Consider the following 26,676-nt stretch of genomic DNA (forward strand, 5'->3'; position numbering starts at 1 on the left):
GGTATTTGATATTTTTTCTTTTTTATACTCTTATGATGATCTATTTTGTAAATGTAATTCGTGGGAGCTTGTAGAAAATAAATGTACCCACGCTTTTATACCGGTAAGCTTGCAATGTGACAATAAACGTTGAAGTTGGAATTGAGTTTTTCAGGGTTTTGCTTGTACGAAATGAGCGCGAGCGCCAGAATTTCACGGGACCGCACTCACTTGCCGCTCCGGCCCTCAACTTCTCTGCGCGTCTCACTCCCAAATAATCGCCCGTCTGACAGACACAGGAACAAGCCATAACAATACTGCAATGAACACCAATAAGTCATCATATACATCATTTTAATGGACATCCAAAACAATTCTTAAAAATATACCTTTCTATCAAATAAGGCATTCACCTTCTTTCTTTCAGGCACAGAGCTAAGAAGCAGTAGAAAAGATAATAATGGGCATGATACAATGCCAAAAGCATTGTAATAAAATGCTATTTCATCAGCAGTGGTTCTCAAACTTTTTAATTTCCCATAACTGAGAGCAAACAAAACGGGTCCAGTTGGTTCCACTTGTACACTCAGATGTACAGACTTGTAAGGGTCCATTAGGAAGCCCCTCAAGAACTTGAGAGTCCCTGGACCCCGCTCACAGCATAAGAGGAATCAGTCCCACTGAGAGACACTTATACAATAAATTGAAATGCACTTGCAGCTCAATGCCAGTATGTGGAAGCCCATAATCACATCACAAGGACTGTCTATCATTAACAATTCTTATGATTCCGCTCAGGAAGCCTATAAGGGGCCGTGTCCACAGAGAGCGTTTTATAAGCGCTTTGGACATCATGTCCAGAGCGATCGTTGCGTTTATTGATGCACTCAACGTTCGAACCAATCAACCGTTGCTGTGGTCAAACGTCCTGTTTTTTCACCAAAAAGCTTAGCTGAAACAATGGTAAACATGGACTATTCATAGTTGTGGTAACGATTCGACGTCGGGTCATAAATGGCCGCGTCGTCAGACACAATTATGAGGATCAAATGACCGGCACTCCTCTCAACAATTGTAACTATTTTCAGCTTGAAGCGCCCAGGGCACTCCGGCAAAAAATGCTGGATGCCGAGAGCTTGGGAAGCGCGATGCTCGGGGCGCTAGGTAGAGGAGCACTTCAGCGCGTCTTTACTATAGAAATGCATGTCAGAAAGATGCTGGCAGCTCAAGAAACGCTTTCTTTGGACATGGACTGATGATTCTTATGACTCTGCACAGGCACACTGGTGATATAGCATGGTGGAAGACGTGACGAATCAAAACTGAATCTTTCCTAGAAATGTAAAAATGTAGTCCAAAAAATACTTTGTGTCTCTGCGTGTCAGCTACTATTTCATCTGTCTTGTTAAATATCAGATAAATACAAATTCAAAACCATCTTTAGACCTGCCATTTCAAACCACTTCAAGTTAAACCCTATATTCTTAGTTGACTGGGGTCTACCTGGGCTCTATACAAGATCGGCTAATATTTCCCTCTACACCAAACCTCTTCGTCGAAAATAGCTTGCAGCTTGTAGATCCGCTATTTTTGGCAACACTCCAATGCACTGTACAAATTCAAAAATATATCGCTTGATCATCACTTCTTTACACCAGTAAAACTGTGATGTGACAATAAAGATTATTCTGATTCTAGTATGACAAATGATAGCAGCCTACGGAACGATATAATAAATTGCATAATGTGCTTGAGGTTGGTGTGAAAGCGTCAACAGTACAATACAGAATTTTGCTTCTAAAAAATGTGTCCTGCATGATCAAACGGGCGAGGAGGATGGTGCTTACATCCTGGCCTATCAGAGGAACACTGCCTGTTCTTGTCCAGTTAGCAGGCGATACGTCGAGGCTGGCATGGTCTTCAAGTGAATCTGTCCAAAGGGAGAGTCTACATTAATATCAACACGAGGGGTGCCACAGTTAATGGAATTAATCGATTTAATAGGTTATAAAGAGATATTCGATAATAATAAAAATTACAGATTTGGGAGGAATAATTAGTTTTTTCTTATACATAAAACAACAAGTGAGCTTGTACATCTGCTATTTTCCCTATTTCTGCAAAACAATGTATAAATTAGGAACTGGCTTAAGTGGTTAATCAGACTAATCCATTAGTCAATTATATAAAAATAAATAAATAAACAAAAATGTGCGTTGATTCATTGATATATTTCAAAGTCCAAAACGCGTTTCTCGATTATTCATTTAATTAAAAAAGTATAATTGAATTGCTAAGAAAACAATCGATGGTTGCAGCCCTCGTCTAAACTGGTTAATATAGCTAGAATCCAATCTCACCTCCCCAATGGCATTGGTCAGAATGTGAATGATCTTCTCGTGGGGTGTGGCTACAACACTCTGCCCGTTTATTTCGATGATGCGGTGTCCCACGCGGATGCCCCCTCTCTCCGCTATCCCTCCCCGCATCAGGCTACAGATCTGATTGGTAGGAAAGGAGAGGAATTCGTTAAAAGTCTGACATGCATAACATCCATTTTAGAAGTCTTTTTGATGACACCTGTGGTCTGTCACGTCTTTGGTCTGTTAGAACTGTGATTCCCAGATTTCATTTGGAAACAAAACCACTGAAGTACCACTCCAGAACAAATGCTGCAGGGCTCACAAAGCTTGTAGATCTGTTACTTTGGCCCCAGAATATTAGTCATATGAATTAGTAACTTTCCTTTCATAGATAGTTACATTTAGTGGGATGAAGGCCAAGTGAGTGTTAGCAAAATTTGTTTTATGTAGATTAAACTCTCTCCGATTACATGAAAAACAAAAATAAAGTTGATTTAACAATATGAACAGTGACGTACAATGCCGTCTTCCACACTGAAACCCAGCTGGTATTTGGGGTCTGGTCTCTTGATAATTGCCATGGTAACAGGAGGACAGTGGACAATGCTGATCTTCACAATAGTTTCGCCTTTCAAGTCCTGTTATGGAAACAAAAAGAACTGGAACACTTAGAGTTTAGTATAACTGTGACAATCCAGAAACTTAAATGACACGTACTGTCATGAGGCACTACTTAATAGTCCTTGTAAATTATTATATTATGCAAACTGACTTTCAATGAGGAAAAATGCTCAGGTAAAATGACTGAACTAAAGAGATGCATCTAAAATCAGCTGGATAAAATAATGCTATAGAAAAGACTTTACTTATGCTCAGCTGTGAACATACTTTCATAGAGAATGGTAAATGGTGCATTTACAGTACTGTATATAGCACCATTATCCAAAGCGCTTTGCACTGTGCATTACATTCACTCATTGACAAACACACATTCACACACCGATGACAGATGAAACCATGCAATGATGCAAGTACTATTATCCCATCTAAATTAAAGGGCCTACACCATGAATTTTAACCTTTTCTTCATTTTTGTGTGTTTTTGGTCTCCCCCACCTGTCTTCTGTTCCAACAAATACCCGACTTCGAGCATGCAGGCTTTCATAGGCTATCTGTGTTTTTTATGTAAAGTGGTCTGAAAACAGTCTAACCAAAAAAAAAAAAAAAAGTTTTTTTTTTTTTTTTTTTTACATTTTTTCATATATATTTTTTTTACTTTTTCCACACAGAACCAGGACATAACATGCATACAAACTGGCTCAATAGCGCCCCGTGCCAAACAGAACAATGTGGTATTGCAGGTGAAAGTGCTTTATAAGCCAGAGAGAAGTTAGTTGGAATGAGTATATCTGAGGCTTGATTTAGGCTCAAACCTTTTGAAAAACGTTTGAGGGACATAAACAATATGATATTAAATATTATTATTATTTCTTAAATTCATGGTGTAGCTCCTTTAAGTACAAAATGATAATACATGCCAGGGCCTAGTAATTTGTCCAGTCACAAGCTTGTAGATATGCTATTTTTGAAAGATCTTGGACATTTTTAAATAATCTTACACAAATCTTCCCTGGGACAAAATATTTTCAAATGGGGGACTGTGGCCAAATACATATCATTTTGGGGGTCCTTGACATGAAAATGTTTGAGAACCACCAGTTCCCTCTGGCAGTGGTTCTCAAAGTGGGGTCCAGGGAGCCTCAGGGTTCCTTGAGAGGGTTCTAAAAGGACCCATACAGGCCTGTAACTCCGGGTCCATTTGGTTCCATTTGTACACTCTGACAGATATTGAGGTGCTTGAAAATAAAATGTTTCAGAACCACTGGCCTATGGCACCTCCCTCACCCTGATGATGCTGTGGCAGGTGGTGATGGGGAGGCCCACCAGACTGGTGCCGTTGACAGACATGATTCGGTCTCCGATGCTGAGGTCTCCACAGCGCTCGGCGGGGCCTCCGTGGAGCATGTTGGCCACCACCACCGTGGGGAGGATGGAACCCCACCCTGACTCCACCACCGCTACGCCCAAGATCTCCCCCGCTGCCTTGGTGATGATCACCTGGGTGCGCGCACACACACACACACACACACACACACACACACACACACACACACACACACACACACACACACACACACACACACACACACACACACACACACACACACACACACACACACACACACACACAAAGTATTCAACCCCAGTAGGCCAGTACTTGAGTCAAAGTATAGATACTCCTAGTGAAATATCACTCAACTAAAAATGAACATTTGTGCTCGAGTTAAAGTACTGGAATACTTGCTTTTAAAAATAGTTAAGTATTCAAAAGTAAATGTGCTTTTAAAGTATTCTAAAGCAGAAATGACAAAGTACATTTTCTTTTTAATATCAGTGCATTGCTGTATAAAATTTTGACATTCTTCAAACTAGTTTAAAAACATATCAGTAATAATGAGAATATCAGATGTACAAGCTTACAACGCATCGCAAAGCTTCAATTATTGTATTTCACTGCACAAATAAAAAAATAAAGAAACATTAACCAAAAATGAACAACAATCACTTAGATTTAATGTACAACAGCCGACTGACTTTAGAGAAGTCTATAACAATGTCAGAAATTGCAACGACGATATCTACAACAAACTCCTCAGTGTTAGATTCACTATCCTCTCTGAGTTAAACAAACAGTAGGTACAGTAGGGTTCTGCTGTGTGTCTACAGCTTACATCTCTGATGTTCTGCGAGTCAGAGAAGTGGACCAGATCTCCGTTGTAGAGCTCCTGGCTTCCCAGGAAGTCACTGTACTCTCCAGGCCTCAGCTGACTGGGCTTGATGCCGTTGGTCTGGAGGAACTGCTGATAGGCGACACCAAACGCCTGGCCTATAGCCTGGGCTATGACCTGGGCCTGAGGAGGAGAGGAGATGGTTGGTTGGTTGGTTGGTTAAGGCAGTGGTTTTCAATCTTTTCAGGCCGCGACTCCCCAAAAGAATCATATTTGAACTGGGGACCCACCCTGACAAGCACTTGGAATTGTAGGAGTTAAGGCATTACGTTTTGTTTGACTCGTTCCATAGATAAATATTGTGAAAATAGCAGATCTACAAGCTAAGCATGTGGATCGGCTATTTTCCAATTTGTTTTCTCTGTCTTATATTATTTATTTTACAATTTGGCCAATATTAGAACAGTTTTTATAGAAGTTTGTTGATTACTTTTGATGCAATAATGGTCTTTTTATGGGGCCAGGCTTCCAGCATGGACCCATATTGTTATTGGCATTATTCCGTTTCTTCTTCTTCTTCTTCTTCTTCTTCTGCCGTTTTTGCCAGTTCTGGCTGAACCGTGCAGTCGCTTTTTATGAAACTCGGCCATATGATAGATGGTCATGAAAAACGATCAAAAAATAAATCTCACAATCTTTCGTCAAAAGGTGGCGCTATAGCACTCAGTTGAAAATGACAACTTTGAACAGGTACAACTCATGCCCTGTTTCACCTACAGCCATGAAACTTCGATGCACACATGCGTCTCCTCATGCTGAACAACTTTCACACTCTGACTTTTGACCTCTGACCTTTAGATCTCCCACCATTTTGAATTATATGAAAAACAGTTAAAACCTATCTCCTCCTGGGATTTTTGAGTAATCTGCACGAAACTTTTTACACATGAACTTTGGACCTATACCAAAAAACGTTTGCAAAATATCTTCCATAAGTGAAAAAATGAAGCTTTAATGAGCCAATGAATATTGCAGTTTTATGACAATTATTCATCTGCCCCTAACACATACATGCAGACTTACCATTCTTTGAAACTTTGCAGAAATGTAAAGGGCCATTCCAAATATCACTGAAACCAATCTTACTCCAATTGGTCAAACGGGGGCGCTATAGCAATTTTTTGAAAATGCAAACTTTAAACAGGCAAAAGTCATGCCTCGTTTGGCCGACAGCCATTAGACCTGCTTACACATGTGCCTTGACTAATGAGGAACACATCTATCACGTTGACCAGTAAGCACCGCCCTTAGATTGTCCGCAATCTTGAGCAGTTTGAAAAACACTTAAACCCAGGATTTTTCAGCTATTTGCGTGAAACTGTATGATCTGTGTGATCTCCTTTTTCACAGGTTCTTGTCTGTTGGTGGCTTCTCGCTTAAATGTGTGCCCCACAACCTGAAGGTCACCAGTTCAAGCCTCACTTGGTGCAGACTTCATCTAAGTTGCATTTCACACAACATGACTATCAATGAATACATCTGCAATTGTTAAAGATAACATGAAATACTTAATTGAGTGTTTTTTACATACAGCTGATCTACAATCTCACAACTTTTCAGATAGCAATGAGAGTATGTTTTTTCAATGTATAACATACTTCATTGTGAAAATAGCCGATGTACAATCTGACAACTTTTAATGGTTTGTGAGCTTGTAGATCGGCTACTTTCACTAGTTTTGCTTCTGAGGAGATGTACAATTTCTTAATTGGTAAATGGTTTGTGAACGAGTGATCTTAGTGTTAGTGAAACAGGGGCTTGGGTCATGACAGAAGGCAAGAGTTTGTGATCCTAAACAGACAATATCAGCCTGGACAAAGCTATAGCACTATAGGTAGTGTTGCAGCTACCTAAGAGTGCCTCACGACTACAAGGTTGCTGGTTCAAGCCTCACTTGATGCACACTCATTTAAGTTGAATTGCAAAAAACATGACTCAATCTATTCCGTTTCCATGTCTTTCTCTTCAATCTATTCCGTTTCCATGTCTCTCTCTCTGTCTCTTCGATCTATTCCGTTTCTATCTTCAATCTATTCCGTTTTTCTCTCTCTCTCTCTCTCTCTCTCTCTCTCTCTCTCTCTCTCTCTCTCTCTCTCTCTCTCTCTCTCTCTCTCTCTCTCTCTCTCTCTCTCTCTCTCTCTCTCTCTCTCTCTCTCTCTCTCTCTCTCTCTCTCTCTCTCTCTCTCTCTCTCTCTCTCTCTCTCTCTCTCTCTCTCTCTCTCTCTCTCTCTCTCTCTCTCTCTCTCTGAGGGTCGGCCATAGCTGAGTGGTTAGTGAGCCCGCCTAGGGAGCCAGAGGCTCTGGTTGCCCCAGGTACGATTCCAGGCGAGGTCAGCAAATGTGTCGATGACATGAAATTTGTCCCTGAGCAAGACTCTTAACCCCTAATTGCTCACAGGCCCTCATTGGAAACAAGACCGCAAGGACTTTCATGAACTGACCTGTTAAAGGAATTATCATTTCTCTTTCTCTCTCCTGGCCCCGTATTATCGCTGCTTGCAGCTATATTTTCTTTTCTTTTTGTCTTCTTTTGTTGAGGTATTAAAAAGGTCTTAAAAGTCCTTCAGTTGTCACTTCACTGTCATCTGGGGGAATCATGTGGGGACCCTCCTGGGGCTCCCGACCCACAGATTGAGAACCACTGGGTTAAGGTGCATACCACATAGGCTCTGATGCCTGACAGCGAGTCCCAGATTTGAATCCCGAGCATGGCGGACCATTGCTGCCTGTCACTCCACGACACTCTCTCCCCGTTTCCTGTTTCTCCACGCTGTGGACTATCAAATAAAGGCAAAAAAAGCCCTAAACAAAAAAGTAAAATAGAATACTACTTTATGAATTAAAATAGAATAGAATACTACAGACTAGAATAGTATGATACTTGAGCCTGAGGGCACAAAGGTATGTAGGAGCTGGCATCTGATCTGGACTGCCTCTTGAAGTAAACTGTGAGGCCTTCTCTGTCTAGGGACTCAACGCAACTATTGATTATTTTCTTAGCGATTATTCTATCAATTACTTTTCTGGGTTTTCATTTTAAAATGCATTTATTCATCAACAAAATATTCGAATTGATTTTTTATAATCGACAATTTGTCTGATTATCCACTTAAAGGACTTATTTTCTATCAATTACACACCTCATGAAGCCTTGAATTCATGGAGATTTTGTTTTGTTTTTGTCGCATTCCTAAACCAATAATTTGATGACCGGCAGAGTCTCAATTGAGACTCCTACTGATGACCTGGTCAGTGGTCATTGAATTATTGGCTCAGGAATGTGACAAAAACAAATCTCCATGAATTCAAGGCTTCATGGGGTGAGTGATTGATAGAAAATAAGTGATTTTTTGGGTGAACTACTCCTTTAAGCCCTACTTCATACTTAAGTGTCCTGCAAAAATAGCCAGGGTCACAACGTTAAAATCGATTAGTTTGATCAACTGTTGCACCCCTACTCACATCCTCCGAGGAAAAGACGTGGCAGATCATGCAGTATTTCTTTTGCGGTGCAGAGGAGGACGAAGAGGAGTTGGAAGCCGGCTCAGCGTCTTGTCCCTTACGGCCAGGCTGTTTCCTGCGAGCCATCAGCACAAGGATGCTGCCAATGTCGGCGATGTAGGAGATCATCTGGAGAGAATGGTCCATCATTGCCTCCTGGGGGGAGACCAGACACATGAGGAGCTGATGACAGAACAACGGTAAGCAACAGAGAGGATGGGGAATTTTCTACACAATACAAGTGTTTTTTTTACCTAATAAGTTCTGGAGGTCGTACATAACACATTGCACCCACTGTCCATTCAATGCAGTAGATTCACTGCTAGACACAGAAGTGGACTGGTGCACCCAGCCTTCTTTGTTAAGGTACTTCCTTACCTCTCAGGCAGCACTTTTAGTCCCAAGCTGTGTACCACCCCCAGTGCCCCAAACCAATCAAATGGTTGTGTTTAGGTTAGAGATGGTTACGGTCTGTCAATTTGATTCCTAACAAAGAAGTCAGGATTTGTACCAGCATGAGAAGAAATGCAGCCGAAGCGCAGCATATATCTAATTTATATGAAGTGAACATTTTCAACTATCACAAGCTGTCGAATTTTGTTTACATTCAACTCATGGACATGTACACTGCAATGGACACTGAATGTTACAGATAAAGGTAACTTTCATTTTAGCAACACTGATATAAATGTATGGATTCATATTAAGTTCATTTGAATCCATTGAGTTAAATATTTTGATTTTAGTCTTTCTCAGATAAAAGTGCTGTGCACAGATTAGGATTTAGGACTTAGATTAGGTGTTGGAAGGATGGCAGAAACATCAACATCCTTAGAGACGCATTGCAAGGCTAAAAATAATCTTGCCAAAAGTTCAATGTATTCTTTAGTTTGTTTGTTCCCTTCTGTATCCTCCTGTCATTATTTGAACCAAACACGATTACCAGAGCAAAATAACAGGCTGCCTCCTTGGCAGGTCTGGAGTCAGTCTACTGAGCGTTCATGTTCCATCCATCCTCATTGACTCTTTAAAAACGAGTGATGTTTAAACTACTTGAACCCTAAACCTTCATTATAGTTGAACATTTCTTTAAAAACACCTTATCTACAGACTTGTAAATAAATCAATGGAAGTATATAGGCTTTAGGAAGTTAAGGATTGTGACAAACTGGATATATCAGCAAATCAAGTACAGCTAATTAAAGAGATAAAAAAATGTCACTGAGAAAAGATAGGACAATATGTACAGTACCCCATCTACAAACATTCAATAAAGCAATGCATGCATTTGTATGTATTATTACAGTATTTATTTACAAACATTTTGGCAAATTCCCAAGATCATGTATCACATTACCATGCACAGAGTGATATTTTTTGATTACAAGTTTAGATTTAGAACAGTGGTTTAGAACAGTGGTTCTCAAAAATAGAAAATATACAAGCTCACAGCTGCAAGCTTGTACATCTGCTATTTTTTTACATTTTCGGAAAAATCTTGAAAGTGTTTTTTTTTTAATAATGAAGACTTTGGCACAAAAAGGGTTAAGTTCCCGATAGGCCCGGGGTGTCCCAATGAACAAAACTGGATCACAGGATGGAAGCCGGGCGGGGATAGTGATCTCGCTGCACTAGTGCACTAGTAACAACTGCTACAGGTTGGTCAGAGTGACTGTTCAGTGGGGTGTGGAACTGGGAAGAACAGCATACATGCGTTACGTCCTCCTGGTGAAACTCCTCACCGTTAGGAGAAAAGAAGCAGCTGGTGACTTCATGTGCCCGTCCACACCCTCCTTAAACCAAACAGCACCAACAAGGGACTACAGTACAAGGTGGATTGGGAATTAAATAAAAGTCAGATGAAATTTCAATCAATCAGCTGGGCGGTTGGTCCTTCTTCACTTTGGTCTCGGGAAGGGTGTAAACTGTGATATTGATATCGGTGTGTTCGAAAACATCTTTCAATATCTCACACACTCTATCCCATTTCAGGCGATCAAGGCCGCAACCAATTCTATCAGATCAGAGAGAGAGACAAAAACAAAATTAATACTAATCATGCTAACATATTGCCTGGAACTCAAATCTCTACTGTACATTTTGAGGTTCTCTCATGGACTTGGTTTGTCAATGCTCTGCTGTCATAAATTGTACAAACCTTGGCATTGATATTTTGGTCACGCCGTTCTTTATACAGTGAGACTTCATGCCCTCCAGGCTCTGTCTGAGGCTGTCATACGTGGGTTTGTGGCAGTACTTTTTCTTTGTGATCTGCAAAACAGTTGGAATACAATAATATTAATGAAATACATACAGTACATACAATATACGTGCATTCATACAGACAGTACATGGATAAATAGAAAATGATTGCTGCAGACCCCAATTTCAAAAGATCTGATGCCAAGGAAGAGAAGATCTTAATTGTTAGATTACATTAAATACAGAATTCTATACCGTAGATGGAGAGAGAGAGAGAAACCTATGATCTGTATACTCTTATAGAGTACATTCTCTGATTGGATTATCTAGCTAGTGAAATGAAAGTGAAATTAACCACTTTCAACCTGGCATCCCTATTTTATCCATGTCATAGGCAAAGAATTTCCCCCAAAAAACTGTCGACCTTAAGAGCCTGTTGATCCGCTACTTTAGCTATTTTTGAAGTGGTTCAACTGTTCCTGAAGGACCCATGGGGGTCCCCAGAGCCCACTTTTAGAACCACTGTAATAACACCATTTGTGAATTCAATCTTTACCAGATAGTAGACAAAACGTCCTTCTCTTCTCAGTACAGCACATTGTCCAGAGATCTTTTCTGTGTGGGTGAAAAGACAATACGTGAACACAACAAATGTTATCAGGGTTCCCAACAGGCTTATTCAAAAACAAGAGAAATTGTCCAGAATTCCCACTAGCAGCTGTTCTACCACCTTGTTTGCCAAAGGGTGGCACTAGATTAACCACTTAAACCCTATATACAGTGTACTTCATTGAGCGGGCCTCCCCAGGCGTCTGTCCTTTGCCCCCTTTCTTTATTCCCTCTACACCAAATCTCTTCGACCAAAAATTGCCACAGAAAGCATTGCATGGTGGGCTTTTAAACAGGCAGTGCAAAATAGGAGGTGGCCTAGTATAGAGCCTTGGGGGGGATCCTGGCCAGGTCAAGTAAGTACTCTATATAAGGATTAATCACAATTCTAAAAACGTTTTCTAAAAAAAATAATGTGGCTATGTATCATCTCTGTCAGGTGGAAACCTCATGTCCAAAACTGTTACTTTTCAGGATTTGAATTTAAATGTATAAAAAGTAGCAGATCTACAAGCTCAAAATGTGTTGCTGCACGCCGCGTTTCGCACTTGCGGATCTTCTACTCTTGATGCTTTTGTGTGACACTGTAGTATGAAAACACAAAAAGTTAAAATATGGAGATAAGAGGTGTATGCCCAACAACAGCGATATATAGCAACAACTAAAATGACACAGAGGCGTTCCAGCTTGGAAGGTATAAACAACGTATAGGTGTAACAGGTCTAAATGGGTTAAACCCTAGTTCACCCCTATTTCTGGGGTGAACATTCGTCAAAAAATAGCCCTTCATCATGTTACACGTGAACTTGCAGATTGCCACTACCATCGATCACCACGATTGAGGCAAAAAAAACTACTGTGTGTGGAATAAAACAATACCTCAATAGCAAACCCCTTTGAATGTTTTATCAAGGAGTGACTCACTCTGTTCCTTCAGCTCGTCCACGCCACCAAACTTCTTCTTGAACAGCACGGCGACGCCTGCGCCCATGCGGCAGTCCTCACTAATGCAGTGGGCTAGAGACTCATCCTCTGGACAACAGAACAGATCCCCACTCAGGTGGTTCAGCCTCCAGCTGTCTTCTGAAGACTAGGATTCACAAGAACGACAGTCAGGGGTGAGGTCACAGACAGTGGTGGAAAAGGTACTCACATTTTTTACTTAAGCAAAAGTATCAATACTGCTATGTAGAAATACTCTGTTACAAGTAAGTAGTTAAGTCTGGAATTTAAAATTTACTTGGGTAAAAGTTCAGTACAAAAGTATTGGTATCAAAATGTACTGAAAGTACAAAGCACTCTTTATTTCACAAGTTTTCAAATGCATACAAATCTTTTGAAAATAGAATACAAGTTCTAGGTTCAGGCTATTTATTTGTTGCTCGTCTCCAAACATGTGAGCACTGTAAAGCTAAGAAACACGACAATTCATATTTACAACAGCAAAATCATCTTCAATCCACTACACTACAGTAACTAAAGCTCAGCCCAGCCTGTTAGCTCGATGCTAACACATAAGGGACATAACAATCAACATGCTAACCTAAATTAGCATCGCTAACAAACAACGAGCCATAACAGCCGTTATACTTGACATGCTTAACATACGACACGTGTGTGTTCATACTTACAGGCATATCTTCCCTATGCCCTGTAGAAACTAACTAATGACTTGCTTTACTTCACATCGTGAGCTCAAAGCCTCAAACTGCTAACGTACATAACAACCCCATGATAACTCTATGAACACACTGACAGCTACAGCAACCTCAGAGGGTCAAAGTCAACCTGCCCAATAGGTTATACATACAACCACCACTAGGTGGAGACATGCACAAACAGGACATGGAACTACTACAACTTAGATGTAAAAATGAAAAGAGAAAATGGCTCTAACCAGGCTATGACTGAATAGAACTTACTTACAACACTTTGACTGACGGTCCAACATGAGGAAAAGAAACAGGGATCATCGCCATGCCAGCTGGTGATGAACATTTACAATTATTATCAGGATACACCTAGACCTAAATGTACATTGGTGCAGTGGTTCTCAAACATTTTCATGTCAAGGACCCCCAAATAAATATGTATTTGGCCATGGCCCCCGTATGAAAACATTTTGAGCCAGGGACCCCGTTGCAAGATTTGTGTTGCTTAAATGTTTCAAAAACATTTGATCTAATTTTTCTAAGTTAAAAAAAAAAATAGATCTACAAGAGCTTGTACATCGTAGGGTAAAGTGGTTGAACCTATTTTAATATAGATTATCTCATTTTGTTGGGGACCGCCGGAACCCCCTCAAGGACCTCTGGGGGTTCCTGGATCCCACTTTGAGAACCACTGCACCAGTGGACTCCTAATGTGCCATAGTGTGTATACACACATTTTTAAAATAATTTATGTATTTCTGCATTTAGTTAAATTTGTATACAACCGACAACCGATTCTGAAGAAAACCTGGAGACTGGCAAGTCAGCCTCTGTATACTGGCTGTAAACAAGCATCAATGCAGCATGGCCCGCCCAAGTCTATTCCATGTTTGGGATTTCAATATTTGGGATAATAACTGTACTGGACACATTGATGATCCCTGGATAGAAATCAGTGCCTTTAATAACACATTAGGAGTTTATAAAGTTACCTGGGAAAGCGCCATGGGAGTCCACTGAGGCTGCATGTCCATCCTTGAAGTGGTTAGAACCCGGAATTCAGCCTGTTTTTGTCCAAATACTTAAATACTTCTCCAGAAATGAACCAGGCCTATGAGTGTGGTGGAGAAAGATGCCTTGTGTGGGATGGGGGATTGCAGTCCCAGCTGGCCTGAGTCAAACCAATTGGACACAGAGCTAGGTGTGACTGCACACAAGATAAGTTCAGAGCTTCTAGATTGGCAATTTTCTCTATTTGAATTAATTGAAATGAAATGTCACACTTTCTTTTCCAATTTACCAAAATGTTTGTAAATGTATAAAAATAATCTGTTATTTGTTTTGTGCATAACTTTGCAAGTTCGTTATATAGCATCTTTGGAGGTAGCCTATTGTTTGTCACAGTACATTCGGATAATTTGATTTGTTTTACACTAGAACCAAAATCCAGTGTTTAATTGGCCATGCAGTCAGGACTCTGGTATGTACTGTACCATGGTTCAAATACGACAGAGGAGGACACAGAACAATATTGAACTTTTGGAAAGAAGATGGTGTTACAGTTTTCTGAAAATAGTTTTCTGAAACATTGTCAACTTTCTTATGTATAATTCACACATGACAAGACACGGTGCAGCACAATAACAATAATAAATTGATCAAATACAGTGATAAGACAACATAGTGATATGGAGGTAGGAATTACATGAATAAATAAACTCAGTAATTGCACAACTTTAATCTAAGTCAGCCTTGTGCAAGATTAACATGACAAAATTGAGTACTGTGCAAATTTAGCAAGGTAGATGTAAGTGTATTAAGATGAGTTGTTTGCATCTGTGGCTCTTTAACCTAAAACCTCTGTCCTAAAGAATGACAAATTCCTCTTGTTAGAGAGGGTACTGTTATCATTCTATGATTGGCCTATAGATATAGTTGTGTGGACAACATGCAACATACATGAACATTTTGTAGAGAGTGAGCAGGGATTAGAAAAATGTCCTATAAAACATTTCCATCATCCACATTACATACACACAATCTCAGTCAACAAGGTTTACTCAATCCATGATTGTGGCAAGAGTAGAGAACTAATACTTCCACATTTCTATAAATATACTTGCTTTTTGAGTGAAAGAAGCAGAAAACCTTGTGGTGCTGTGAGTAAATGAGTTGTGTGTCGCATGGGGCTTTAAGACAGTTTTAATAACTTTGTCATTCATGGCAATTGGACTAACATTTGAGAAGATAACTTTAACTCTATTTTCACTAGAAGAGAGTAAACAGAGAATTAAGTGTGGGAAGTATCATATCTGTTCTATGTAAAACACATACAGTAGGTGGTACAGCATTGGAAGTGAAGGGCAGGTGTATAAATTACACAGAAGCTGTAAACAAAGAGGTTATGTCATCCTGGAAAACAGCAGATGGCCGCTGTAACCCTACAAGTCATGCACCACTGATTGTTGCAAAATAATACTAGATACAAGAAAGTAACTTGAACCCAAAGTGGGTTTAAGAAAGGCATGGACACCCTATGTTTAGGCCTGTCACAACTATGACATAATCGCCTGATCGCAATTATTTGAGATACCTACTATTATACAGTATTATCTACTATTGTGGCCAATACCTGAGAGCAGAATTACGGAATGTGGTTGTTGTACGTCAGATAAAATTACCGGTTAGTTCAGACTCTCTCTCTCTCTCTCTCTCTCTCTCTCTCTCTCTCTCTCTCTCTCTCTCTCTCTCTCTCTCTCTCTCTCTCTCTCTCTCTCTCTCTCTCTCTCTCTCTCTCTCTCTCTCTCTCTCTCTCTCTCTCTCTCTCTCTCTACTGTCTCTCTGCGACACGTTGTGAGCTTGTAGGTCGGCTATTTTCGGTATGTATCAGGCTTGATGGTTCTTACCTGTGTGTCAGCGGTGAGGACTTTGATACGCTGTGTAGAGATGAACAAATCCACCTCCGTCTCTGGTTGAGTCTCACCCTCTGGAGCCTGCACACAAGACAACTTACTACTAGTAATCATCATTTTACTATATATTACATAATTAAATAAATCATAAATCAATTATTCCAATTGCTCTCTCTCTCATTTCTACATTTATCTTGGTCTCCTTCCATCCATCATTTATACATTTATCTCGCTCTCCTTCCATCCATCCATCCATCTCTCTCTCTCTCTACCTCTCTATATCTACATCTTAACCCATTAAAACCGGGAAAGCATCTGTGTCATTTTAGATTTTAGCGTTGGCTTGATAGGTAGATATAGAAGCTCACAGCTGCGAGCTTGTACATCTATTTTTGAAAAATGTTGAAAGAACTACTGGTTTAAAAGGCAGCAATCTGGGAACCCATCGCCAAATAAAAAGGAAAAACAGCGCCCTCTGCTGTTTTTTACTCTTTCATTTGGCTCTGGGCCGAGTGAATGGAGCACCTGTGCGCAAGGAAACCAGGGTTTTGGTCTGCCCTCATCGCTCCACTTCCGGTGGTGTGCTTATGTTTTCATTCCCACTAACACAATTTCTACACGGAACACTAACACCACTTCTCCCAGAGAACATGGATGGTTTTGGTTATAAGCCCACTTGTTTCTATGATGAAAGAGCAAGTTAAAATGTGAATATCTTTCCGTGGTTTTGTCTGCTTCAAGGACGCTATTGTTAAATGAGTTTCGGCTTGTTTTCAGTGGGAAGGGAGCGCACAGACAGTAAATCCTGCCCACTACATTTGATTGGGTAAAGCGCGGCCTGCTTCCTGATCTGAAGGCACGCCCACTTGTAAGCTAACGCGCACACGTTCTGAACGGGGCTCTCAACAGATTCAGTAGCGTAGCTCTGAATCTGTTCTTGAGAGATTAAAAAGGCAGTTGTAGAATCAATGAATGGGTTAAAATATGAAAGTGCTATGACAGAAAAAAGGACAATCAAAGGTGCACAGCATCAGGTGGAGGCGGCCCACACCTTTATCCTGTCCACGGCTTCCTGAGCCTGGGCCATACGTGCGTTGGTGGACGGGTTCTTCTCCGACTTCAGCTGAGTGGAACCCAGATACTTGGCACCGAATACAACCCCGTCCAACAAGTCGTCTGGGTCACAAGGACCAGGCACTGGGAGAGACAATGTCAACAAACACACTGTAAATACTTAAAATGCAAAATGTCAGGTGTATGCATTTAACCACTGTATTATGACAGCCAAATTAAATGTGCACTGAAGTGACTCTTACCATCTTTATAGGCTGGGTGGTCGTCAGCACTCTGCAATGAAATCAAAATGATTCTGGTAATATGGTTCATAATGTACCAAAAACACACAAGAACAAGGAGCGTCAAAACTATGCTGTTCCAATAACTGTCAAGAAGAAAAAGTCCTGTGACCATAAACACAGAAAAGAAAAATAAACCGTGATCTACCTTTAGAAATGTATACTGCCTCCAAAAAGAGGAAGTCAATGCCTGCTCCCAACTTTACTTAAAAAGGCCAAAATAGATAAAGCTACAAAGAAACTACTCGAATGCAGAAGTACTGATGAACGGAAGCACCTGAAGCCTATTTGTGTTCTATGTCCTTTAAGCATCATCTTTGTGCTACTGTTGAGCCCGATTCATACTTTGTTGCATTACAGTGTTGCTGACAACTTGACAATTCACGACACGTTGTGAGCTTGTAAATCTGCAATTCTCTGCCGTTCTAGGCGTCCAACACCATCGCACGACGGAGCATAAATTAGGCTTTAACATTACGCATACAGTACTTCTGCATGTAAAGTGACTTCCTGCCTTTATTTATTTATGACAATAGAAGACAACAAGGATGGCTCACTAAGGATTATTTTCTTTTTTTTAATTATTATTATTATTATTTAATGAATCAATGCAATATTTTTAGACCATGCTCACACATAAAATTGCTTCATATCCAGTAGTCATTTCAACTTTATATAGAACAGAGATGCGCATTAAAATTGTGGTGATGTTGTTAAAGACACAGCATAAGAAATGTTGTTAACATGACAAATATTTGATTAGAAAATGTTTAAATGATAAATATTCTGTTGATCGATTATTAAATTCATGGCTTCATGTTTACTGCACATCATAGATTACTCGTCAATCCAACCCACCTGATCGCCCTCTCGGGCGGCTTCCTCTTCCTCTCGCGGAGGCTCCTCGCCCCTCTTCATCCACACAGGTTCGGGGTACTCGTCTTCCTCAGTAAGAGAACCTATCGAATCATCCCGGGACCGCTGCGGCTCCTGCTGCTGGCCGTTGCCAGTATGACAACCCCAGAACCTCTGGGCATCCTCCTGGTTGTAGGACACAGACACCACCGCGTCCACATCCCCTGTGGGTTGGGATGGTTATCGTTAGGATTTCATTGATTCCGATTATGATTATCGATTCGGTTTCATCTCAGCGATTCCCCGTTTTTGTTCCATAATGGTATAAAAAAGAGGTCAAATTACATAAAAAAAAATATCTTCCGTTAATTGAAGCATAAACTGAAGTAAATAGTATTTACTATTACAACAAACTGTGTATATTACCCAAGATATAGCCAATGCTGAAACGTTTTCTCCTGAAAATACTGTGTTAGGAAACCTACTGGACCCTTAACCCATTAAGACATCTGGGAAAGCATCTGTGTCATAGATTTTAGCGTTGGCTTTTCAAAAATAGCAGATGTACAAGCTCGCAGCACGGCACGAAGTGACGCGCTATGAGCTTGAATATCTGCTATTTTGAGTGTGAGAGCGTGAGTATGAGAACTACAGATTTAGAAGGCATTCGTAGAATCGGCATCAGGTCTTAATGGGTTAAATGATTTTATCCATTCCGGTTCCTTAATTTTTATGGGTACCTGGCAATTTGGAATTGGGTTCCTACTTGTAACATAACTTCGTCACCCAACCCTACTGTGGAAACCAGACCAATCTGCCACAGCTAAAAAAAAAAAGCTAAATGGTCTAGCAGTTTTCTCGGTTTGAATTACATTTCGCTCATTTCCAGATTTTCTGGTGACCAATCAGAGCCCACTATTCAAAGTGGGAAATGTTTTGCTGTAACGTTTGAATCTGTTTGTAATCTCGCCCCTTGGAAATTAATCTTCCACACCTAAGTTCCAGATTAATATCTACGCAGTCATATTAGTCTAGCCATGCCAGGTTAACCCAACCCTACCTGTGGGGACGCGCTGGTAGGAGCCCTGGGGCTTGGATCGATGCCGCGGAGGAGGTCCGATTTCCGTGCACTCCAACAGTCCTAGGAGGAGGGGTGCAGTTAATCAAACTAATGATTTAATTGAGTGGTATAATAATAATTAAGTGGTATAACAAGACGATTTAGTCAATCATAAAAAGTCAATTATAATTTGTCACATCGATTTGTTGATGTATACATGTTTTTCTTTAATGTCAAATTATTCGATTAACTGAAATAGTAATCGATTGAATAATCGCTAGGAAGATAAATCGATTGTTGCAGCCCTACCTAGGAGGTCTCTCTGGTGGCTCTCGGAGAAGAGCAGGCCTGTGGTTTCGGTAGGTGGTTCTTCGTGCAAAGTGCTGATGTCTGCTGTGCGGTCCAGCTCTGTAGGGCTATGGTGGTGGGGGTGGGGAAAGGGTTTCAGGGTTTCAGGGTAAGGGTCCTCTTCTTCTCCCATCAGCTGGAGGCGGTTCAGGAGGGCGTGAATACGGGTGTGGTCTTCGTCGTCCGGCCTCTTGTTCATGATCGCGACCTCCTCCTCCTCGACAGTTTGCCTCTCGACCCCAACAACGGGAGCCTCTTCATCTTCAATTTACAATTTAGGCATTTAGGCAGACGCTCTTATCCAGAGCGACTTACAAGCACAAGGTCAGAATAAGCAGAGTAAGCATGAACTCTAGTCAATAAATATGGTGAATAATCACATAAATAGAGTGCAGAGAGAACAGCGTGGTGCCTCAAGGAAACTAGGATACCAGTAAACAATGAACCTAGCAAGCATCTATCTAAATACCTTTCGCTACAATTGAAAACTATAGGATACCAAGTCATCAATGAACCTAGCATTTGTCTAAATAACATGCGGTACATTTGTGGTCGAGAAGAACATCAGCCCCCTCACCCTTCTCTAGCTCCAGTGCCTTCTCATCTTCAACTGCCAGATCTTTTTCCTCCAGCTGGACTGGCAGTGTCTTCTCTTTGCCCGCCAGCTCCAGTTGCCCGTCTACGGGCGAAGCAGCAGGAGGGTCGCTCACATCCGGAGTGGAAGCCATCTCACCCAGCCCTGCCGTCTCGTCCTCCTGCGGGTACGGTTGTCACCATCATGACATTTGACTTGTGACACTTGAATAAATGTTATATTTCTGTTCTCCTCTTATATAGAGCAATTTAACACTCATTTTAACAAAACAAAACAAAAACTTACCCAACCTTTAAAATGCAGTAACATTTTTCAACATATTTGTTTATACAGGTGAATGTAAAAACATCTGACAATTATGCAAAATATTATCTCAAATAATTGCAATCAGGTCTCTGTCGGTGGAAACCTCATATGTCCAATTTTTTTGGACAGGATTTTCAGGATTCAAATAAAAAAATAGCAAAATTAGCAGATCTACAAGCTCAAAACGTGTCGCTTTGCGCCGCGTTTCGAGCTTAAGGATCTACTACTTTTGATGTTTTTGTGTGACGCTGTAGTATGATCAAGTAGGGCGACAAAAAAAACACAAAGTTAAAATATGGCGATAAGAGGTTTCTGCCCGACAGCAAAGGATGTAATAATTGTGACAGGCCTACCGCCTTCTCCTCGTCCGCCAGCTCCGGCTGCCCGTCTACAGGTGAAGTGGCGTGGTCACTCACATCCGGAGTCTGGGCCATGATGTCACCCTGGCCCGCTGCCTCGCCCACAGAAGGAGGGAGGCTGGGGTCATCGCTGGCCCCCAGGGACCCGGCCTCGCTCGACGTATCGGACCTCCAGTCCAACGGAGGAGGTTCGATCAGATTGAAGGAGTCCAGGTCCTCCGCTTCAGAGCCGGGCAGAGGTTCTGCATTTTGTGGGTTGCCCCCTCCAGGTGGGATTGGAGGTTCTGTATTTTGTGGGCTGGCCCCGCCAATTGGGATTGGTTCATCAGAGGGGCACAATTCTGATTCCATTTCGTGCGATGGTCAGAGACAGCGAGGCATCGCTCTGTGTTTTAAGATGTCTTCTTTTCAAATCCAGTCACCTTTGCTGCAGTGGGCTATGAACTGTAAAAAGTCACTGTAACAACACATTCACATACAAAATAAATGACATTCTATAACAGTCGTTCTCTAACATTGATTTGTATTTGGCCATGGATGCCAATATTTTACTAATTCTGCTGGAACCCCGTCAAGGAACCCGTGGGGATTCCCGAACCCCACTTTGAGAACCACTGTTATATAACAATACAGAGTTTTCTCTATTCCTCTGCTATGAAAATTCAGGTTCCTCAAGAGAATCGATAAAGTCTGGTCTGTGTCATTTTCAAAGTCCCATCAGTACAGGGACAGCATGGTGAGCTTTTAGTTAGAAGAAATGTGACTATCCTATAGCGTTATGTGACATCACAGGTTCAACCCCCACAAAACTAATGAATTGTACATCAACAGCTACATAGGTATGCAGTCAAAGTGCCCTTGAGCAACAAACTGTACCAAATGCCTTCACGGCAATATTCAAGTAATATTGCCCTGCGAGCATGTCAATTGGAGCTTGTTCTCTAACAGTTAGGCTAGTACAAAATTATGTCTCGCATAGACAGACAATCAGAGATCTCTGCCTAATGATACATCTGGTGACATCTTTATTAATGATGTACCGATATACCACTTTTTCCTTCGCGATACTGATAACTTGCATATCGGTCGATAACGAATACCGATCCGATTAGCAGTGTGTAATTTAAAAAGAGGACAGCGGTTCTCAAAGTGGGGTCCAGGGACTCTCCGGGGTCCTTGAGGGGGTTCCAAATGGACCCTTACAGGTCTGTAACTCTGACAGTGTACAAATACGGGTCCATTTGGTTCCATTTCTCAGAGTTATGGGGGTCCTTGAAATAAAAACGTTTATTTGATCTAGGAATAAATACAAATTCCCATTAATAGTTGTTAAAGTGCAGCTGCAAGTTAGTAAAATAATAATGTAAATACCGGTAGTACAGTACAAGTATAAAACAGCGGTGCAACATCAACTGAAGCATTCAAAATATACTTGATTACTGTAAATGAAACCTCATCATTGGATACATTATGTGGTATCAGAATGGAATAGACGCATAATCGCCGATACCAGTATTTTAGGCAGTATCTGCAGCTTTTCCGATACTGGTATCGGCATCGGAACAACTCTAATCTTAATTCAATGTAGGTGCTAAAACTGTGTGGAAACAAATCAGGAATTTAAAAAATAACTGCCTTGAAGAACCAATCCCAAGTGTTCAGGTTGGTGCTTCATATTGGGACGGTGATATGATTTGTCATCAAAGCACTGGACGTACATTAGGTTTGTAAGGGGCCATTCTAGCCCATATATTGAATTCAGATGTACCCAGAGTAGATGGATCAGTAGGCATAGATCTCTGATGGCCTCACTTGGCTATGTGAGATCAGAAAAAGGACATATGGTGGCCAGTTTATTAGGCACACCTAATAAGTATCAGGCAGGTGTCATCATCCAGTCACCTCTGTCGTTAAGAGGGTGACTGGACGTTGCTTTGATTTATTCTCAGTAAACTCTACACAATGTACAGCAAAATGATTATTAATCCATTTAATCTCAAGGACTCACACTTTGTCCTTTTTATTCATCTTCATCTCTGGGACCCCAATCAACACCGTAAAATCCAATGGTAATCTACCCATAAGGGTCGTAACTCTCAATCATTTAGCTGGGGAACCGCTGGAACCCCCTCAAGGACACCTATGAGTCCCCAGACCCCATGTTGAGAGCCGGTGTACAGGAGGGTAGATCTATCTGAGATGCTGGAACCACCCCTAACAATCATACCACATCCAAAATCACTTAGAGTCTTAGATCAGGTCAACCTGCTCACTTTTCTCCCCTCTTTTTTAAAATTGGGCCACACTTGTCACTGTATATTGCACATACGTGAAATGTGTCCTCTGCATTTACCCATTCTATAATCACTCGGAGCAGTGAGCAGCCATTGTGCGGCGGGTTAAGATTAGGGGTTACTTGCTCAGGGACACACATCGACACATTGCTGGCCTGGCCTGGAATCGTACCTGGGACAACCAGGGGTCACTAACCACTCAGCTATGGCTGCCCGATGATGTTGGGTGGAATTGTAGCTGCACCTCTTGGCCCTTTCTGCATACAATACGTTATAGTACTGTATAGTGAGTGGCAGCCACACCACTCTCTGTTTAGAATAGGTTGTTTGCATCAATGAACCTAGTAAAGCAGCCACTGGGTGTACAGAGATGTCATACACACTGGGCCTGTCGTTTCCCCACAGATAGGGGACATATAATGACATCCATAATATGCCCTCATTGCCTTATGACCATCAAGATAAGGCAGATAGTTCTTCAGAGTCTAAAGATCGAAGTACATGTGTGCACATCATCGTGTATTAAACTAAACGTGTGTACACATCATACACCCCTCAGGACAGTGGTTCTCAATGTGGGGGTCCAGGGACCCCTAGAGGTCCTTGAGGGGGTTCCAGGGGTCCCTAGCAAAATGATTTGAGTTATGTTATGTGCAAGTAATTATTTACTTAATACAAGTAAATACAACTACAAAATTCTGAAACGTGTCTGACCAAATCTTAACAAAATCTTAGCTTGGGGTTCCCAGAGATAATAAATCGTATCAAATAGGCTCTGTCTGTGCAGTCAGTGGCCTAATTCATATCAAATTGGGGCACCTTGGCTTGAAATGATCCGTGCCCTCAATACAGCCACATATAGAATCCAGCTACAGCATCATTCTGTAAAATGTTGGGTTGTGTCTCACCATGAGCAAACAAGTAAAGCTAAATGGCCCGTGGCTTGATGGCTTAGTTGGTGTGTGCAGAATACATAATGAATCAGCACAGAGAAAGAAAGACTTTCATTTAGAAGATTGTAACACATGTATTAACCAGGGTTAGAGAGGAGCTAATGCATCTGCAGTACAAAAGTAAGTGTCTATATGTGTTGCTGGCATATCTTAATTTCCAGAAACAAATTAAGGGCTCCCAACCTGGTATCAATCAGTGGCGTAAAGTAAGTACATTTACAGTACTCAAGTACTGTACTTAAGTACAAGATTGAGGTATTTTTTACTTTGCTGGAGTATTTCCAATTTTCTGTACTTTTACTTCTACTCCACTACAGCATTAGATCAAGACTCTCGTAGATGTATTTTATCGATTTTGACATGTTTACATCTACTAGAGTCTTAGCGACCACCCCCCAGTTTGGCCTGGAATGTCACCGGTAAAGCCCGTATTTATCCGAACATGTACAAATGCAAAATATAAGGTGCTTACCCACTTGCCCAAAATGTTAACTAGGTGTCCGAAGTATTTGTGCAATGTATTAGTCCATATTTTTCAATAAAGTGTTTTAATCACGTCTGTGGCCGAACGCCATTCCCCCGTTTACTTCCCGTTTACATTGCGTGTAATTCCGGGTTTCACCGGATGCGTCCAGCCACTACCACCATTGGGAACTTCCGACAAAATCGGCCACAGACGGGATAAAAACACTTCTTTATTGAAGAATATGGACTAATACATTGCACAAATACTCCGGACACCTAGTTAACATTTGGGGCAAGCGGGTAAGCACCTTATATTTTGCATTTGTACATGTCATTTGTTGTACATGTTACATTTGTACATTTCAGGGCAAACTGGGGGTGTGGTCGCTAAGACTCTCGTAGATACGAAAGACTCGTCAGACTCGATTAAATACATACGATAGTCTTGATAAGGCTAACTCCACTACAGAGGAAAATATTGTACTCTTACTCCACTACAATTACATGAAAACTTGTTTAGTTACTTACTGTAGATTTGGATTATTATTACAAAACATGTACATTAACCAATTCAGCCCTATATATATATTTCGGGCCATTTGAAAATAGCCGATCTACAAGCTCACAGATCTGTTATTTTCAAAAGATCTTTTTACATTTTATACATTGAGAACTTGTGAAATGGGACATTCTGCATAATGAGTACTTTTGGTACATTTTGATACCAATATTTTGGTACTTTTGGTCAATTTGAATTCCAGACTTTTACTTGTAACACAGTATTTCTACATTGCAGTATTGATACTTTTACTCAAGTAAAACATGAGAGTACTTTTCCCACCACTGGTATCTAGCTCTCTCACCTGGTATCTTAGATATAGGTTGCTGGTTTTCTTTCTTTGTGGGTCGAGGAAGAATCTCTAATGTGACATCTGCTGCTGAACTATAATAAACTTATCTAAGTGCCACGACAGCGCACACAGTTGACGGCTTTTGACGACTGTTTGCGAACAGTCGGCTGCATTCCGTTCTAAACACGCGGTCACAACTAATGACAGCCGTTCCGTGACAACATAGTGTCAATTAAATGGTTACATTGTATCATGTTTGGATGCGACCGACCGGATTTGTTCTTCTGGCTGTGGTTAGAAGGCTAATGAAGTGCGCATGCACCAGGGATACACAGCAAAAAAAAAAAAAAAAAAATCCTTTTGGAAGCAAGTCACGCTCAATCGAATGTCGAGGAGGAACAGCGTTGCCACGTCTGCTTATTATAAGCGACTTTGGGCTTGTTTTTCTGTGGAAAAAAAAACAAGACAGGTGGGCACTAGAGACATCTGAGCACCATATTTTCTAGATGACTGGGCACCTGGACGAGTGGGCACCTGAAGAGGTGGGCACCAAAACCATCTGGGCACCATGGACACTTGGGCACCTGGACGCGTGGGCACCTGAATTATGATTATGATTATGAATTAGGATTTGAATTATGTTTTTGTGTTATTATATTTGTGTCCACAAGTGTTTTTTTTTTAACTTTACATAGCTTGCTGCTTTGTTTGTTGGTAAGTGATATTTAAGTTAACCACTGTTCTTTAAACCCCCAAAGACAACACAACAAGGCCAAAAGTACAATATAAGATTGTATTTGCATTGTATTTGCCAAAATAGAACGTGTGTAAACAAGCTTAGTGCTTTATGAGTCTTCCAGTTTAGTAGACCTTGTATTGTGAATTTGTACTTCCATGTACTGTTGTTCTCATCTCTTACTAAATAAAGTCCCCCAAATTAATATGTATTTGTCCACATACCCCCATCTGAAAATATTTTGTGCCAGCGACTCCCATATTAAGATTTGTGTTGTTAAAATGTTTCAAAAAGATTCCACATTTTGTCACTTTTTCACATTTTTTTTTTTTAAACAGTCACCCAGTCGCTTCTTTTGGGCTTGTTTTCATAGACCCGGTTGCTTGTTTCTCTCGCAAAATCTGGCAACACTGAGGAGGAACAGTGTGATAG

The 26,676-nt window shown here is 40.9% G+C and overlaps 2 protein-coding genes across 2 annotated transcripts; both read right to left on the bottom strand.

The window, feature by feature from the left end:
• Positions 1 to 317: 317 nt before the first annotated feature.
• LOC311051214 (amyloid-beta A4 precursor protein-binding family A member 3) lies at positions 318 to 25,821 on the bottom strand. The gene is made up of 15 exons (XM_084065669.1): positions 25,521 to 25,821; positions 20,940 to 21,402; positions 20,263 to 20,440; positions 19,647 to 19,946; positions 19,338 to 19,418; positions 18,281 to 18,501; positions 17,384 to 17,414; positions 17,119 to 17,264; positions 16,062 to 16,148; positions 8,654 to 8,848; positions 5,135 to 5,314; positions 4,248 to 4,460; positions 2,861 to 2,980; positions 2,340 to 2,480; positions 318 to 1,909 (listed from the first exon to the last, which is right to left on the bottom strand). Exons 2-15 carry the CDS (start codon positions 21,294 to 21,296, stop codon positions 1,838 to 1,840), a joined length of 2,322 nt encoding a protein of 773 aa, XP_083921795.1. The 5' UTR covers positions 21,297 to 21,402; positions 25,521 to 25,821; the 3' UTR covers positions 318 to 1,837.
• Positions 9,947 to 13,354, bottom strand: oard1 (O-acyl-ADP-ribose deacylase 1). The gene is made up of 5 exons (XM_084065672.1): positions 13,135 to 13,354; positions 12,428 to 12,593; positions 11,451 to 11,509; positions 10,851 to 10,963; positions 9,947 to 10,706 (listed from the first exon to the last, which is right to left on the bottom strand). Exons 1-5 carry the CDS (start codon positions 13,138 to 13,140, stop codon positions 10,568 to 10,570), a joined length of 483 nt encoding a protein of 160 aa, XP_083921798.1. The 5' UTR covers positions 13,141 to 13,354; the 3' UTR covers positions 9,947 to 10,567.
• Positions 25,822 to 26,676: the final 855 nt, after the last annotated feature.

The sequence above is a fragment of the Gymnoscopelus microlampas genome, assembly GCF_963454915.1.
Source record: "Gymnoscopelus microlampas genome assembly, chromosome: 9".
Classification (NCBI taxonomy): Eukaryota; Metazoa; Chordata; class Actinopteri; order Myctophiformes; family Myctophidae; genus Gymnoscopelus; species Gymnoscopelus microlampas.